This window comes from Neofelis nebulosa, chromosome 4, assembly GCF_028018385.1.
Source record: "Neofelis nebulosa isolate mNeoNeb1 chromosome 4, mNeoNeb1.pri, whole genome shotgun sequence".
Classification (NCBI taxonomy): Eukaryota; Metazoa; Chordata; class Mammalia; order Carnivora; family Felidae; genus Neofelis; species Neofelis nebulosa.
In genome coordinates this window covers 47,801,629-47,817,341 of record NC_080785.1, presented here as the reverse complement: position 1 = coordinate 47,817,341, position 15,713 = coordinate 47,801,629, and the positions used below count along the sequence as shown (strand labels likewise).

The following is a 15,713-nucleotide window of genomic DNA, read 5'->3' as shown; positions in this document are numbered from 1 at the left end:
GGCTGTGTGCTGACAGCTCAGAGCCTGGAGCCTGCTTCGGATTCTGTGTCTCCCTCTCTCTCCGCCCCTCCCCAACTCATGCTCTGTCTCTCTCTCTCAAAAATAAACAAACATAAAAAATAAAGTAACATACAAATTGCTAACAGGGATCTTGTGCCCAGACTCCAGCACCTCTGGTAACAGGCAGATAATGCTCCAAATCACCTCGGACAAAACTTAGATACGTTCTCTATAAATTTTCTACCCCCATCTTCTCTAGCACCTAAGAGCCCTTCTTTGAAATGCAAACTTTAGAGGGAAGTTGTTCATCAAAAAGAGAGAGAGGGACGTACTTGGAAATTGGGCCCATCATCTGTCTACAAACATTAGTAAATCTGAAAGCCATAAGAATTTGTTTGCATCTGTTCTGTGTGTTTGTGTGTCCGTGTATGTTGTAAATGTGTGATATTTTCTCTACCTCTGGATGGTATGGTTTGAAGGGAAGCGCCAGTAAGGATGGGGCATTCTAAAACTCAGAAAGCTAGACAGTAACCCAAATGTTTTTTAAGTGAGCTGGGAAAATATTTGGTGTTAAAGCTAATTTAAGGTCATTGGTTTAATTAAAATAGACCTGTCTTTAGAGTTATCAGCATTTAAAAAAGTTTTTTTTCTAATGTTTATCTTTTTTTTCTAATGTTTGTTTCTTTTTGAGAGAGAGAGACAGAGCTGATGCAGGGAAGGGGCAGAGAGGGAGACACAGAATCCGAAGCAGGCTCCAGGCTCTGAGCTGTCAGCACAGAGCCCGACGTGGGGCCTGAACCCACAAACTGCGAGATCATGACCTGAGCTAAAGTTGGCCACTTAACCAACTGAGCCACCCAGGTGCCCCTGGAGCATTAAATATGAAACTTTTATTCTGCTTTTGTTTACTGAAAGTCAGATTAGTTTCATGATATCTCTGTTGCAAAATCTGTCAGAAAAAAAAAAAAAAAACTAAACAGAATAATGGTTGAGTTTGCCTATGAAGTTTTATGGGTACTCCACATATAATTGTTAAGAACAAGTAAATTAAATAGATGTAAATAAGATAAATAAGATGTAAAAAAAAAAATTTAAAAAAGATGTAAATAAGATGAGATGTAAGTAAGATAAATAGCTTCCAAATTCTTTTTTGGTGGTAACCCAAAACGTTAAAGTTTTGCTAAGTTACATGGTAAGGTAAATTCACTGAAAATCTAGATCACTTCCAAATAAGAAAACACTAAGTATTAACATAGGTTTATCCACTTTTCTCTTTATGCAACAGATTTGCACATGTTAGCAAAACCTGTTTTGTGCTCTTGTACCATGAAAAAACACATTTCTAACTATGAAATGTATTCATAAATTCACCAATCTAGGGGTGCCTGGCTGGCTCAATCAATAGACCATGTGACTCTTGATCTCACGGTTGTAAGTTCAAGCCCCAGGTTGGGCATGGAGGTTAAAAAATTAAAATATAGGGGCACCTGGGTGGATCAGTCAGTTCATGATCTCGCAATTTGTGGGTTTGAGCCCTGTGTCAGGCTCTGTGCTGACAGCTCGGCACCTGCTTCGAATTCTCGGTCTCTCTCTCTCTCTCTCAAAAATAAACAAACATTAAAAAAAAAAAAAAAAGCCATCTGGGATCCCAATTAAAAGGGTCCTGTTGGTCAGAGTCTAGAGCCTGGTGGTGATTAGGTATTTTGGAAACATCACCAGAGAAAAACAGCTCTTGAGCCCCATTGGAAAGGACCTTACAAAGCACTCCTGACCATGGACAGTGCTGCACAATCAGAAGGCACTGAGCCTGGGGTACATATCACATGGCTCAAGAGGGCTCCTCCTGAGCCCTGGTCCCATGCAGACGCTGGAGACCCACAAATCAAACTGACAAGGAAAAGAAACAGCCGCCCCCAAGGTAGACGGCTTCTGCTCAAGACACCTGATCAAGGCTTCATACATGAACTGAACATGATGACACGCTTTCTCCTCTTTCCTTCACTCTGGCATCGGCTAGGAAAGGTAATGCCCTTATCTTTATTTCCCAGGCCACTGGGACACCCTCTGGACTTTGGAGCAAACTTTTATTTCAGGCCGGGAGAAAATCTAACTTTTATCGTTGGTCAACTCCTGTGAATTTACACCATGAGTTGGAAAGGACCTCCCAGGAGGCTTTCATGATTCAGGACTCTGTTTGGCAGACCCCTACTTCTCTGTTTAGGGATAAATACAAACGAAGCTATGATCAGGGACTTCTCCTTAATTCTTGAAATTCTTGTCACATCGCCACTAAAGCAACAACTGCCCAACAATGATCCCTAGACTCTCTGGCCAGTGTTGTTCTTGAGAATAGAATAGAATAGAATGGCCCTTGATTATCGTTTAGCTGAGCAAGGAGGTGCCACCTGGATTATACTCCTGGGAAAGTTGAAACTCGATTACATCATATCCCAAAACAAGGCGCTTGCCTTAAGAAGATGACTCCTTCCACAGGGTCTTTCTTTGATTTATCTGATTTTAATTTTTTTTTTTCCAACGTTTTTTTATTTATTTTTGGGACAGAGAGAGACAGACAGAGCATGAACAGGGGAGGGGCAGAGAGAGAGGGAGACACAGAATCGGAAGCAGGCTCCAGGCTCCGAGCCATCAGCCCAGAGCCCGACGCGGGGCTCGAACTCACGGACCGCGAGATCGTGACCTGGCTGAAGTCGGACGCTTAACCGACTGTGCCACCCAGGCGCCCCTGATTTATCTGATTTTGATGGCATTGGGTCTTGGAGACCAGGGCTTCAAAGTACCCTGCAAACATTGGGGAGGACCCTGCTTATCATAATCATAAGAATCTCCCTGGTGCGTTACATTTTCTTAAATGCTTTACATGCATGTTTGAGGCCACCAACTGCTAAGCAAATGGTCTCCCTCAGACTGGACCGTCCAAAAAGGTACAAAGAGGACAAAGTGACTTAACAGAATGTAAACCTGAGCTCGTAACCTGTTACTGTCACAGAGACAAAGCGAAAACATCAGGACCTGAGAATGCCACACACAGGATCAACAAAGGCTTCGAGAACTACAGAGCAGTAGCTGAGAGGGGCACTAATGCCCTAAAGTTTGATCACAGCTCTCAGCAAAGTGGAGAGGCCGGTCTGAAAGCAGACCACTGTTTTGTTTTTTGGGTTTTTAAAAAATTTTTTTTAATGTTTGTTTATTTTTGAGACAGAGAGAGAGCATGAACGGGGGAGGGTCAGAGAGAGAGGGAGACACAGAATCCGAAGCAGGCTCCAGGCTCTGAGCTGTCAGCACAGAGCCCGACGCGGGGCTCAAACTCACGGACCCTGAGATCATGACCTGAGCCGCAGTCGGACGCTTAACCAACTGAGCCACCCCAGCGCCCCAGGGACCACTGTCACACACGCACACAGGCCCAAAATAGCATCACTTAGTTTAAGGCCCCAAATCGGTAAACCAGTTAATACCTAACCTAACTCCAACCTAATTTTAACACCCCAGGAATGAATGTAGCCTTTAATCAGTCAGCATAGAATTTCCTGGCCAACACTAGGAAATTTACTGTCAGGCCTTCCTGCTCCCCCTAGGAGGGCAACCTTGCTTACAACGATGTACTCCCTGCTAATAAATTCTTCCTTGTTGATGTCCTCTGCCTTTAAGAACCTTTCTCTCGTTTGGCTCAGCAGAGCTCCCCTCTACTTTCTGGAAGGGATGCCACCCAACTCAGGAACTGCTTGCTAAAGCCCATCGGACCTTCACCTTTACTCACTTGACACTTTTTTTTTTTTTTTTAAACACCATGACCCAGGCTCCACCCTCAAAGAGCTCACAGTCTGGGGCAGACAGCCTCCCAGGAAGCTACTCCAGCGGTATGATAGATGCCGTGCAATGTCAGGGCATTGTTCACCCTGCCTCCTGTCTCTGAAGCAGAACTCACTTGGGGCATCAGACCGCAAGTTCTCATGGGACAGGGATGAGGTAGAAATCAATATCAGCACGAACAATGAGTCCCTGTGCCCCTGGTGACTGCGGACAGAGCTGCTCCCTCATCCCCACAGCCCTGGACACAGCCGATGCGACAGGACGTCACTAAGCCTGGTTCCATGACATCACTCACACACACGCCTCCAGGCCCTGGGTAGCACACCTTCAAGCTAAAGACACCTGGCCCTGCACACGTAGTTCCTTGTATAGGAACAGTGGTCCTTCCAAGGCAACAAATGCACATTTTTCAAGCCGGACAGAGTTAAAGCAGCTATGTGTTCTTACAACTGTCCTAATCAGCCTCCGAGAAAAGTAGAGGCCAACTGTTGTCTGCAAACTTCTGCAGCCTGGCCTGCCCCTTCCTCCCCCTCTGCCTGCTGTTCTCGAACCACAGAGTCAGCAAGAATTGACGTGCTTCTAGGGAAGGGACCACGGGCAGGAGGGGGGCTGGCGATTAATGCAAACCAGAGTTCCAACAGCTCCCACATGCCTTGCGGACTCAGGAGCGGGCACAGGGTCACACGCACCCAAGCCCCAGCGTCCTCCGTCAGCCTTGCTGGAGCTGGGCTCTCCCCTCTAGGACAGAGTCTTCCAAATGTTTTTTCAAGCACGACCCAAACGAGAATTACATTTTACGTCTTGAACCAGCATCCACGCAGGCACACATACCCACATCTGACCCAAGATTATAAAATAATACTTCGTTCTGTGCACGGTGACTTTTGTTGTTCTGCTCGACCTCGTTTTCCAAATAATATGCTGGTTGCAACCCGCCCAACTGATTTTATGATGCACTAACAAGTTCCAAAGCAAAGTTTAAAAAACGCTGTGCTGGGAGCCCAGGTCAAGGAGCTGTACCTCGATGTACTTTTTTTTGGCTGGGGAATTCTCCCCCGGCAGGACGAAATGAGGTAGTTGATGAGTAACTACCCCCTGAGCTGAGGGTTTGAGTTCACGGGGAGGCTGCTCCTTGGACCTCAGGGAAGCCACGGGGAGAGCGTGAACCCCTCCTGTGGCCCGTGTCCTCAAGGGAAATGTGGCTGTGCCCCCCACCCCGCTAGGTGCCCCACATGGTCACGCTGCAGGGCTGTGTCAGGCTGAGGCTCACGGCACACTCCAGAGCGCCGGGGAGCCTGCTCAGGGCCCCCTGTCCGCAGCCCCGGTGAGCCAGTGCTCTCAAGCCATCAGGACCCTTTCTGTGCGCCTAACCGCCACATCCCCAGCACCCAGGCCACTGCCGCACCTGTCACTGATGGGAATGCCCCCTACCCTGCCCACATAGTCCACAGGCCGGAACCCGCTTGGGGGGGGACGATGTATGGGTCTTATGAGGCAGTAACGAAGTGGAGTGGGGCTCAGTGTTGTAGAAGCAAAACGATCCAGCTCCCTCCCACTAGCATAACAACTCCTCCAAGCAGAAATAGGAAGAAAGAGCACAAGTCGGAGCAAATCCAGCAGGGAAGTGTCTCCTCAAGCCCGGCAAAGCCCAGAAAAGGAGAAGAAGGGGCCCCAAACGCCAGCTACCCCATCCACGCCTCAGCCTCCTGAGTCCCCGAGTGATTCACTCTCAGCAGGATCCCTTTCCTGGGCCATCTGCCCCGTGCATAGAAGGGAGGTAGAGGAGGGCAGGGCACCTACGAGGGGAGCCCCGGCCACAGAGTCAGGCAGCCTGGACCAGATTCCAGCTTCTCCTCTTAGGTGGCACCTTGGGCAAGTATTCCCTCACTGCTCTGGGGCTCAGTTTCTGCCTCTGTGAAGTGGAAACACTACCAGCCTGCTTTCCGGGACTACTGGAAACATGAGGAATAAATGGCACATGCTCTACACTGTGCCTGGCGCCCAGTCAGGGTGCTGAGTAGACAGTCACTGTTCTCATCACTACGACTGGCGCATGTGTCTTACCAAATCTCCATTATGCCAGTGTTCCTCTGTAATGCGTCTGCCAGCTGGGCAATCCCCTTGGCCGTGATCTGGTTCTGGATAAGCCTGAAAGAAGAACATATCTTGTATCAGATACATGATACTGGATTAAATCTGCCCCCTCCGTTAAGGAGTGGTAAGGGCATGGTGGGCATGAGACGGGGTCCAGGGAAGCGCTGTGTCCACGTGACGTTTAATCTGGCTGAGGCTGTCCAGATCAGATCTGCAGGGCATCTTATAAGACGTTTAACTTTTTGGTACATTTCTAGAGTGAGCCTAATAGATCTGTGCACTCACACGTAGGTAATTTAATACACGAACCCAGATATGTATGTGTCGGCATTTTTCCCATTTTTTCCTGCGGGGAGGGAAGAGGACGATTCTCCTGCTTCCACTCGTGGGTCCCAGTGGGAAAGCATCGATAACGGGGCCTCTAAGGGCGCACCCCATTATGTCTAGTTGCAGTGATCCAAATGAAACCAAGGTTTCCAATAGAGCTGGGGAGCCCGGGCGATCTCTGAAGTGCTCCCCTGAGCAGCTATGCTTCCGACCCAAGAAATACACCCAAGAAATTCCCCCAAGGCTCTGAGGTGTCTCTGCTTCATCACAGGCCCACTCCTCACTCCTGGCTATTGGTAGAATAAAAGCCTACTGCTCAACTTGACCCTAAGAAATCCTGGCCACTGACCCAAGAACGCAGCCCCACCAGGAAGACAGGGTTGCCCCGTCATGATTGAGGAGATTATAGAAATTAGGCGAGAAGGGGCCAACCCCATGAAGAGGCAGTCAGTGCAGTGGTTCAAAGCTCCCCTCCTACACACACACCCTCCACCCCCTACTTCTCAGCCACAGAGCCTTGAAGAAATAAGCTTACACTATCTATGCCTCGGTTGCCTGATCTGTAAAATGGGAGTAACCAAGGTTTCGGTGGGAGGATGTATATGTAGGAAGTAGTCCTCACAGTCTCTGCCACAGCACCCGATGGCAGGGAGCGCCTGTCACCATTACTGCCCGAGCACACGGGGCTGTGGCTGTGCTGTGGAGGGGCCCCAATCTCCCAGCCACATGCCCCAAAGGGGGGCGCCTGGGCTCAGTGGCAGAGGTGACGACTCCCTGGTAAGAACGAGCACAATGTAACTCGGACATTTTTGCAAGAGGAGCAAAAATAGAACCTAGAAGTGAGCAGAGAGTCGTGCATTCAGCCAAACTCTGCCGCTTCCTAATCCCCTCCTTCACGATTGCCACCACCACCACCACCTACACTTTGCTGGGTGAGCTGCTTCCAGCCACGACCTGGCAAGAGGCCGGGCAGGAAGGGAGCCAATGAGTATGGCAGTGCTCAGGCGCACCTGTCCCCTGGGGCCACCTTCGAAGACAAGGGCCAGTGTGATCTGTGCACCACCCAACAGCCAAGACTCGCTCTCTAGCCCTGTTCTAGCTCTGTTCTCCCTCCAGGCCGGGACCCAAGGGAAAGAGATAAAAGAAAGTCTACAGGCCAGAAAAACAACAGCAAAACAGACATAAAAGTAGCACAGTCTGGCTGTTTTGCAGAAATTAACAAGGTTATCTAAAACTCATACAGAGGGGCGCCTGGGTGGCTCAGTCGGTTAAGCGTCCGACTTCAGCTCAGGTCACGATCTCGCGGTCTGTGAGTTTAAGCCCCGAGTCGGGCTCTGGGCTGATGGTTGAGCCTGGAGCCTGCTTCCGATTCTGTGTCTCCCTCTCTCTCTGCCCCTCCCCCGTTCATGCTCTGTCTCTGTCATAAAAATAAATAAAACGTTAAAAAAATTTTTTAATAAAAAAATAAATAAAGATAAAACTCATACAGAAGCACAAGGGACCCAGAATAGCCCAAACAACCTTGAGAAAGGAGGACAGAGTTGGGAGACTCACCCTTCCTGATTTCAAAACTTACTGCACAGTTAGAACAATCAGGACAGTGTGATCCTGGCATAAAGACAAACAAACGGATCAATGAACTAGAATAGAATGTCCAGAAATACACCCATACATTTATGGTCAATTGAGTTTTGGCAAAAGCGTCAGGGCCATTTAACAGGGAAAGACAGTCTCTTCAACAAGCGGTTGCTGGAACAGTGGGACATGCCAAAGAAGGAGTTTGGACCCTTTGCCTCATATCACACACAACAGTTAACTCCAGAAATTAGCGTTTAGGATCAAAGACCTCAATGCAAGAGCAAAACTATAACACTTAAAGGAAATCTTAGGTGTCAATCTTTGTGACCTTGGATTACGCAACAGTTTCTCAGTAAAGTATCTAAAGCACAAACAACCAAAGAAAAAATAAATTGGACTTCCATCAAAATGAACAGTGTTGGTGCTTTAAAGGTCACTAACAAGAAAGTGGAAAACCCCACAGAGGAAATACATGCAAATCATGTATCTAGTAAATGTCTAGTATGCAGGATGTTATAAAGAACTCCAATAATTCAGTAATAAAAAGGCAGATAACCCAGGGTGGTCAGTTGGTTAAGCGTCTGACTCTCGATTTTGGCTCAGGTCATGATCTCAAGGTTTGTGGGTTCGAGCCCTGTTTCGGGCTCTGCGCTGACAGTGCCTGCTTAGGATTCTCTGCCCTTCCTCTGCTCGCACGCGTGCACCTGCTCTCTTCCCGCCCGCCCTCTTTAAACTTTAAAAAAAAAAAAAAAAGGGCAAAAAAGTTAAAAATGGGCAAAGGATGTGGAGACATTTCTCCAAGAGAGACACACAAAAAGATGCCCGATGTTAGTCATGAGGGAAATGAAAACCAAAACCACAATAAGACACCACTCCACACCCACTAGGATGGCAAGATCGGAAAAGATGGACACTAACGAGTGCTGGTAAGGATGCGCAGAAATGGGAGCCTTCCTACGTGACTGGCAGGGACCTAAAGTAGAGCAGCCACTCTGGAAAACACTTCGGCAGTTCCTCAAAAAGTTCAGAACAGAGTGGCCATTTGCCCCGGCAATTCTATTCCTAAGCATATACCCAAGAGAAATGAAGACGTATGTCCACACGCGGACATGCACACAAATGTCAAAGGCAGCATTATTCACAACAATCGAAAAGGCAACGTTATTCACAACAACCAAAAAGTAGAGACAACCCAAATGTCTACCAGCTGATGAACAGACAAAATGTGGAATATCCATATAACGGAGTGTCAGCCCTACGGCGCAATGAAGTTCTGACACGTTGTAGGATGTAGATGGGCCTTGAAAACCCACGTAAGTGAAAGAACACAGACAACGAGTCACACATTGTAGGATTCCATTTCTAGGAAATGCCCAGAACAGGCAAATCCACAGAGACAAAAAGTAGATTAAGGACTGGGGGAGAAGGATGGGGAGGCTTAATGCACACTGGTATATTCCAGTGGGGGCGGTGGGGAGGTAAAACTGTCCTACAACTAGATCGTGGTGATGGTCGCACAACTTTGTGCATACGCTAAAAACCACTGACCTATATATTTTATTGTCTTTTTAAGGTTTTATTTTTTTAAGTAATCTCTACACCCAGCGTGGGACCGGAACTTCCAAACCTGGAGATTGAGAGTCATACACTCCACTGACCAAGCCAGCCAGGGGCCCCTGACCTGTACATTTTTAAAGGGTGAATTTTATGCACGTCCATTTTATCTTACAAAGTATCTTTTCTTGGGGCATGTGGATGGCTCAGTTGGTTAAGCATCTGACTTTGGCTCAGGTCATGATCTTATGGTTCGTGAGTTTGAGCCCCGCGTTGGGCCCTCTATTAGCACAGAGTCCACTTCAGATCTTCTGTCCCTGTCGCTTTCTGCCCCTCCCCCACTCTCACTCACACGTTCTCTCTCAAAAATAAGTAGACTTTAAAATATACTAAAGAGAGAGAAATATATTACTGAGACAGCACATGCGTGCACATACGCAAGCATGAGCTAGGGAGGGGCAGAGAGAGAGGGAGAGAACCCAAGCAGGCTCCATGTGACAGCACAGAGCCCAACATGGGGCTCGATCTCACAAAAATTGGGAGATCATGACCTGAGCTGAAATCAAGAGTCGGGTGCTCAACCGACTGAGCCACCCAGGGGCCCTCAAAAAATATTTTTGCATTTAAGATTTCATTTTTTAATTTTTAAAAAATATTTATTTTTAAGAGAGAGAGAATGAGGATAAGCAGGGGAGGGGCAGAGAGAGACACACAGAATCCGAAGGCAGGCTCCAAGCTCCGAGCTGTCAGTACAGAGCCCGACGTGGGGCTCAAAGCCACGAACTGTGAGATCATGACCTGAGCCAGAGTCAGTCGCTTACCTGACTGAGCCACCCAGGCGCCCCTTAAGATTTTCTTTTTAAATAATCTCTATACCTAACACAGGGCTCACACTTACAAAGCCAAGATCAAGAGTCACATGCTCTATCGACGGTGCCAGCCAGGCACCCCATCTCAAAAAATATTTTTCAAAAGTAGAACAGGAGAATTACAGGCCAAAATTCCTCATGAAACTAGATGCAAAAATTCTCAGTAAGATACTAGCAAATCAAATTCAACAGTACATTAAAAGAATTATTCACCATGATCAAGTGGGATTCATTCCTGGGCTGCAGGGCTGGTTCAGTACTCGCAAATCAATCAACGTGATACACCACATTAATAAAAGAGAGGATAAGAACCCTATGATCCTGTCAATAGATGGAGAAAAGCATTTGACAAAATACAGCATCCTTTCTTGATAAAAACCCGCAAGCAAGTTGAGATAGAAGGAACATACATTAACATCATAAAAGCCATATATGAAAGGCCCACAGCTAATATCATTCTCAATGGGGGAAAAAGCTTTCCCCCTGAGATCAGGAACATGACAGGGGTGTCCACTCTCACTACTGTTGTTCAACATAGTGTTGGAAGTCCTAGTCTCAGCAATCAGACAAAATGAAATAAAAGGCATCCAAATTGGCAAAGAGGTCAAACGTCCACTCTTTGTAGACGACATGATACTTTACCTGGAAAATCCAAAAGACTCCACCAAAAAACTGCTAGAGCTGATACAGGAATTCAGCAAAGTCACAGGACATAAAATCAATGTACAGAAATCGGCTGCATTTCTATACACCAATAATGAAGCAACAGAAAGAGGAAGCAAGGAATGGATCCCATTTACAACTGCACCAAAAACCATAAATACCTAGGAATAAACCTAACCAAAGAGGTAAAAGATCTGCATACTGAAAACTATAGAAAGCTTATGAAAGAAAGTGAAGAAGACACAAAGAAATGGAAAAACATTCCATGCTCATGGACTGGAAGAACAAATATTGTTAAAGTGTCAATACCACCCAAACCGATCTACGCATTCAATGCAATCTCTATCAAAAGAGCACCAGCATTCTTCACAGAACTAGAACAAACAATCCTATAATTTGTGTGGAACCACACAAGACCTCGAATAGCCAAAGTAATGTTGAAAAAAGAAAACCAAAGCTGAGGCATCACAAACACAGACTTTAACTTTTACTACAAAGGTGTCATCATCAAGACAGTATGGTATTGGCATAAAAACAGACCACAGATCAATGGAATAGAATAGAGAACCCAGAAATGGACTGACAAATATATGGCCAACTAATCTTCGACAATCAGGGAAGAACATCCAATGGAAAAAAGATGGTCTCCTTAGCAAATGGTGCTGGGAGAACTGGACAGCAACATGCAAAAGAATGAAAATGGGCCACTTTCTTACACCATACACAAAAATAAATTCAAAATTGATGGAAGACCTAAATGTGAGACAGGAAACCATCAGAATCCTACAGGAGAAAACAGGCAGCAACCTCTTTGATCTTGGCTGCAGGAACTTCTTACATAACATGTCTCTGGAGGCAAGGGAATTGAAAGCAAAAATGAACTATTAAGACCTCATTAAGATAAAAACCTTCTCCACAGCAAAGGAAATAATCAGCAAAACTAAAAGGCAACCAATAGAAGATATTTGCAAATGACATATCAGATAAAGGGTTCATATCCAAACTCTATAAAGAACTTATCAAACTCAACACATGAAAAACAAATAATCCAGTGAAGAAATGGGCAAAAGACATGAACAGACACTTTTTCAAAGACATCCGGAGGGCTAACATACACATGAAAAGATGCTCAACATCACTCATCATCAGGGAAATACAAGTCAAAACCACAATGAGATATTATCTCACACCAGTCAGAGTGGCTAAAATGAACAACTCAGAAAACAACAGAGGTTGGAGAAAGTGGAACACTTTTGCACTGCTGGTGGGAATGCAAACTGCTACAGGCACTCTGGAAAACAGTGTGAAGATTCCTCAAAAAATAAAAAATAGAACTACTCTACAACACAGCAATTGCATTACTAGGAATTTACCCAAAGGCTACAAAAATGCTGATTCAAAGGGGCACACGCACCCCAATGTTTATAGCAATGCTATCAACAATAGCCAAATTATGGAAAGAACCCAAATGTCCATTGACTGATGAATGCATAAAGAAGATGTACAAACATAAAATGGAGTACTACTCGGCAATGAAAAAGAATGAATCTTGACATTTATAACAATGTGGATGGAACTGGAGGGTATTATGCTAAGCAAAATCAGTCAGTCAGAGAAAGACATATACGATTTCAGTCATATGTGGAATTTAAGAAACACACCAGATGAACATAGGGGAAGGGAAGGAAAAAATAAGATAAAAACAGAGAGGAAGGCAAACCATAAGAGACCCTTAAATACAGAGAACAAACTGAGGATTGCTGGAACGGGTGGGGTTGGGAGGGGAATTAAATGGGTGACAGGCATTGAGGAGGGCACTTGTTGGGATGAGCACTGGGTGTCATATACAAGAGATGAATCAGTGGGTTCTACTCCTGAAGCCAAGACTATACTGTATGTTAACTAACTTGAAGATGGAAGGAAGGAAGGAACGAAGGAAGGAACAAAGGAAGAAAAGGACTCAAAAAGAAAAAAAAAAAAAGGAAACAAAACAGATGAACATATGGGAGGGGGGGAAAAGAAAGAGGTAAGTAAAACAGAAGAGACTCTTCAGCATAGAGAACAAACTGAGGGTTGATGGAGGGAGGCGGGTGGGAGATGGGCCAGGTGGGTGATGGGCATTAAGGAGGGCACTTGTTGCAATGAGCACTGGGTGTTGTATGTGATGAATCACTGAATTCTACTCCTGAAACCAATATTGCACTGTATGCTAACTAGAGTAGAAATTTTTTAAAAACTTGAAAAGTAAATCATAAATAAAAGTAGCACAGCCTGAAATTCTGAGGTTCTCTGAGTTACCATAAATGTTTCAACGTCTGGTTGACTTTCAGCATCTCTGCCAAGCTCTCTGCCACTTCATCATCGAGTTCATTTTTGGTGAGCCTAGAAAAGAAAGCAAGTGTTTACTCAGGGGAGCCCTACCTGGCACACATTTTTAAATGAGTTCTCAGAAGTGGGATCCCAGCCCAGATCTCTCCAGCTCATGCTGCTAATCGCTTGCTGAACTGAGCAAACAGCCAGGCCCCAATCCCAGCCTCTGAGCCCCATAGACAATAAATAAGGCTCATTTCTAGTGCAAATCCTGTCCCCAAGCTCCTACTCCTTAGTCCTGCTGCCACAGAGGAGCCCACATTCCCTGCCCATCTTTGCTGCACCCTCCGTTCTCACAGAAGCTAGGGGCTAAGGCCCACTTCCCAGGCTTCCTCCAGCCCCCAAGTCTCCCTGAACACCCCTGACAGCACGTTACCAAAAAGTCTGTCATATGAAGACCTAGAAAAGCCTGCCAACTGCACGTTAAAATGTGCTCAACGCTTTGCTCTGAGGCCAGTTGCGAAGGACCCAAGTTCAGTGAGTCAAGGTTCAGGAAGCCTCTTAGTTGTTCCTAAAAGCAGCAGTGGTCTGGATAAAGCACTCAGGACTAGAAGCTCCCGGCTGTAAACAGGATTGGACCCTGTCACGCCAGTGGATGAAAGAATAAATAAGGAAAAAGAATGACATAGAACATTAAACAATCGTTCCTCACAGGGCAATTTGGTAGCGCCTCGCTGAATTTTAAATGTGTTATACTCTGAGTCAACGATCACACTTCCGTGTGCAAAGATGTACGCACAAGGATCTACACATGCAGTACCGATCGCCGCATTGCACGGTTATACCGTGAAATGTGAACACATGTAAGCATCGGCAGAGGCTTCTGGGAAACTAAACTGCAAACACCCATTCAATGGGATGCTGTGCAGCCCTCCGAGGGAACGAGGGATAGAGAGAGTGAGGCAGAAGATGACGCTATTTAAGAGTGCTCCGGAGCCAGACATGCCGGGCGTGTGTCGCCTACTGGCACCACAGCCTCAGGCGGGCGGCTTAACTTCTCTGGGCCTGGGTTTTCTCACCAGAGAAATAAGGGTGAACAGTCACGGTACAGACATTATGGGGTGGCTGTGAGTCAACACGTATAAAAGGCAGAGAATAATGCATGCTGTACCATCAGCCCTCGAGAAATGCTGGGTATTGGCATTCTTACTATCTGTGTAGAGTAGTGGTTCTCAGCTGGGTGCTTTCCCCTCCAGGGGACATTTGTCAACATCTGGAGACATTTTTGATCATCAGAATTGTCGGAGGGCGGGGGACGTACTGCTAATTGGGTAGATGCCTGGGATCCTGCGAAACATCCTATACTGAACAGGACAGCCTCTTACAAGAAAGATGATTTGGACCAAAATGTCAATAGTGTCGAGACGGAGAAGTCAATAGTCAATAGACTATTGACTCCGTCAACAGACGGAGAAATCCTGACATAAGAGGACACGTAAAATGCAGACACTACACGGTTGAGAGGTTTTTTAAAGTCATTTGCTAAATGCGATTCCATGTTGTAAGAAAAGCGATATACATACAAGCATGCATTCAAGTGCTAGGAGGCTAGAAGAGAAAGGTTCGGTCTGGGAAACACAAGGAAGTACTTTCACTTCCGACTTTTCGAGTTTCTTACAGGTTTTGTTTTTGGTTTTTTTTTAGATATTTCTTTTAAAAACATTTTTAAGGATTTTGTTTAGAGGAAAACCATTGAAAGTGCATCTAATGGCCAGCAGGTGTAATATCAGAACTCTCAAGATGATGAGACTGTCGTGCTGAACCAACTTCGCTGATAGCTCACGTGCACTGAGCCCAAACACAAATCCCTCCCTTGGAAGGCAAGTAGCGAAAGTACAAAGAAATAAAATTGAAATAGAGCAAATGAGAAAAAGGAAACCAAAACCAAAAAAAAAAAAAAAAAAAAGCACTGTCAGAAGGCAGCATACACTAAATGAGTACGAAGAGGGGTGAGGAACATGGGCTTCTGGGGAGAGGTGACAGGTGGGCTGGGACCTGAAGGCCAAATCGTGGTGCGGCTACTGGGGAAGGAGGAAGCAGCATGAAGAAGGCAGTTTAAGAGGAGGTAGGGAGAAAAGTTTGAGCCAAGTGCATGAAGGTTGGACTCTGCAAGGCGTATCTGAGGGTCTCGCAAGCATCATCCTGACAGAATGGCCAGCCTTCAGGTTTTCCTGAGGCTGAGGCTGGCAAAGGCAGCTAAGGTGGAACCCATGCTCCTGGGGTCCCCGTCCCCCTTCTGTACACCTGTCTGTGCTTCTAGGAATGGCTGCTTTCTATTCTAGGAAGAAATTAAAACTATCAACCCAACCCTGAGGAAAGGCCTAGAGCCTTTTCAATTAAAGGCGGCTTTTCAGTTAGGATTCCAGGCTGTGCAGTCTCTGGAAGAGTCCCTGAGACCCAGCCTCTCAAAATGGCTTTGCTTATTAC

General features: G+C 46.1%; 1 protein-coding gene across 6 annotated transcripts in view; it reads right to left on the bottom strand.

Annotated features, from left to right (window-relative positions):
• Positions 1–15,713, bottom strand: part of NOD1 (nucleotide binding oligomerization domain containing 1) — a 78,443-nt gene that overhangs the window by 7,552 nt on the left and 55,178 nt on the right. For 5 of the 6 annotated variants that reach the window (XM_058724700.1, XM_058724699.1, XM_058724702.1 and 2 more), the window contains 2 exons: positions 13,215–13,298; positions 5,896–5,979 (listed from right to left, as the gene is read on the bottom strand). In XM_058724700.1, the coding sequence (XP_058580683.1) occupies positions 5,896–5,979; positions 13,215–13,298 (168 nt within the window). Of the gene's footprint in view, positions 1–5,895; positions 5,980–13,214; positions 13,299–15,186; positions 15,565–15,713 lie in introns of those variants that run through there. The other variant, XM_058724704.1, reaches the window with a different exon arrangement.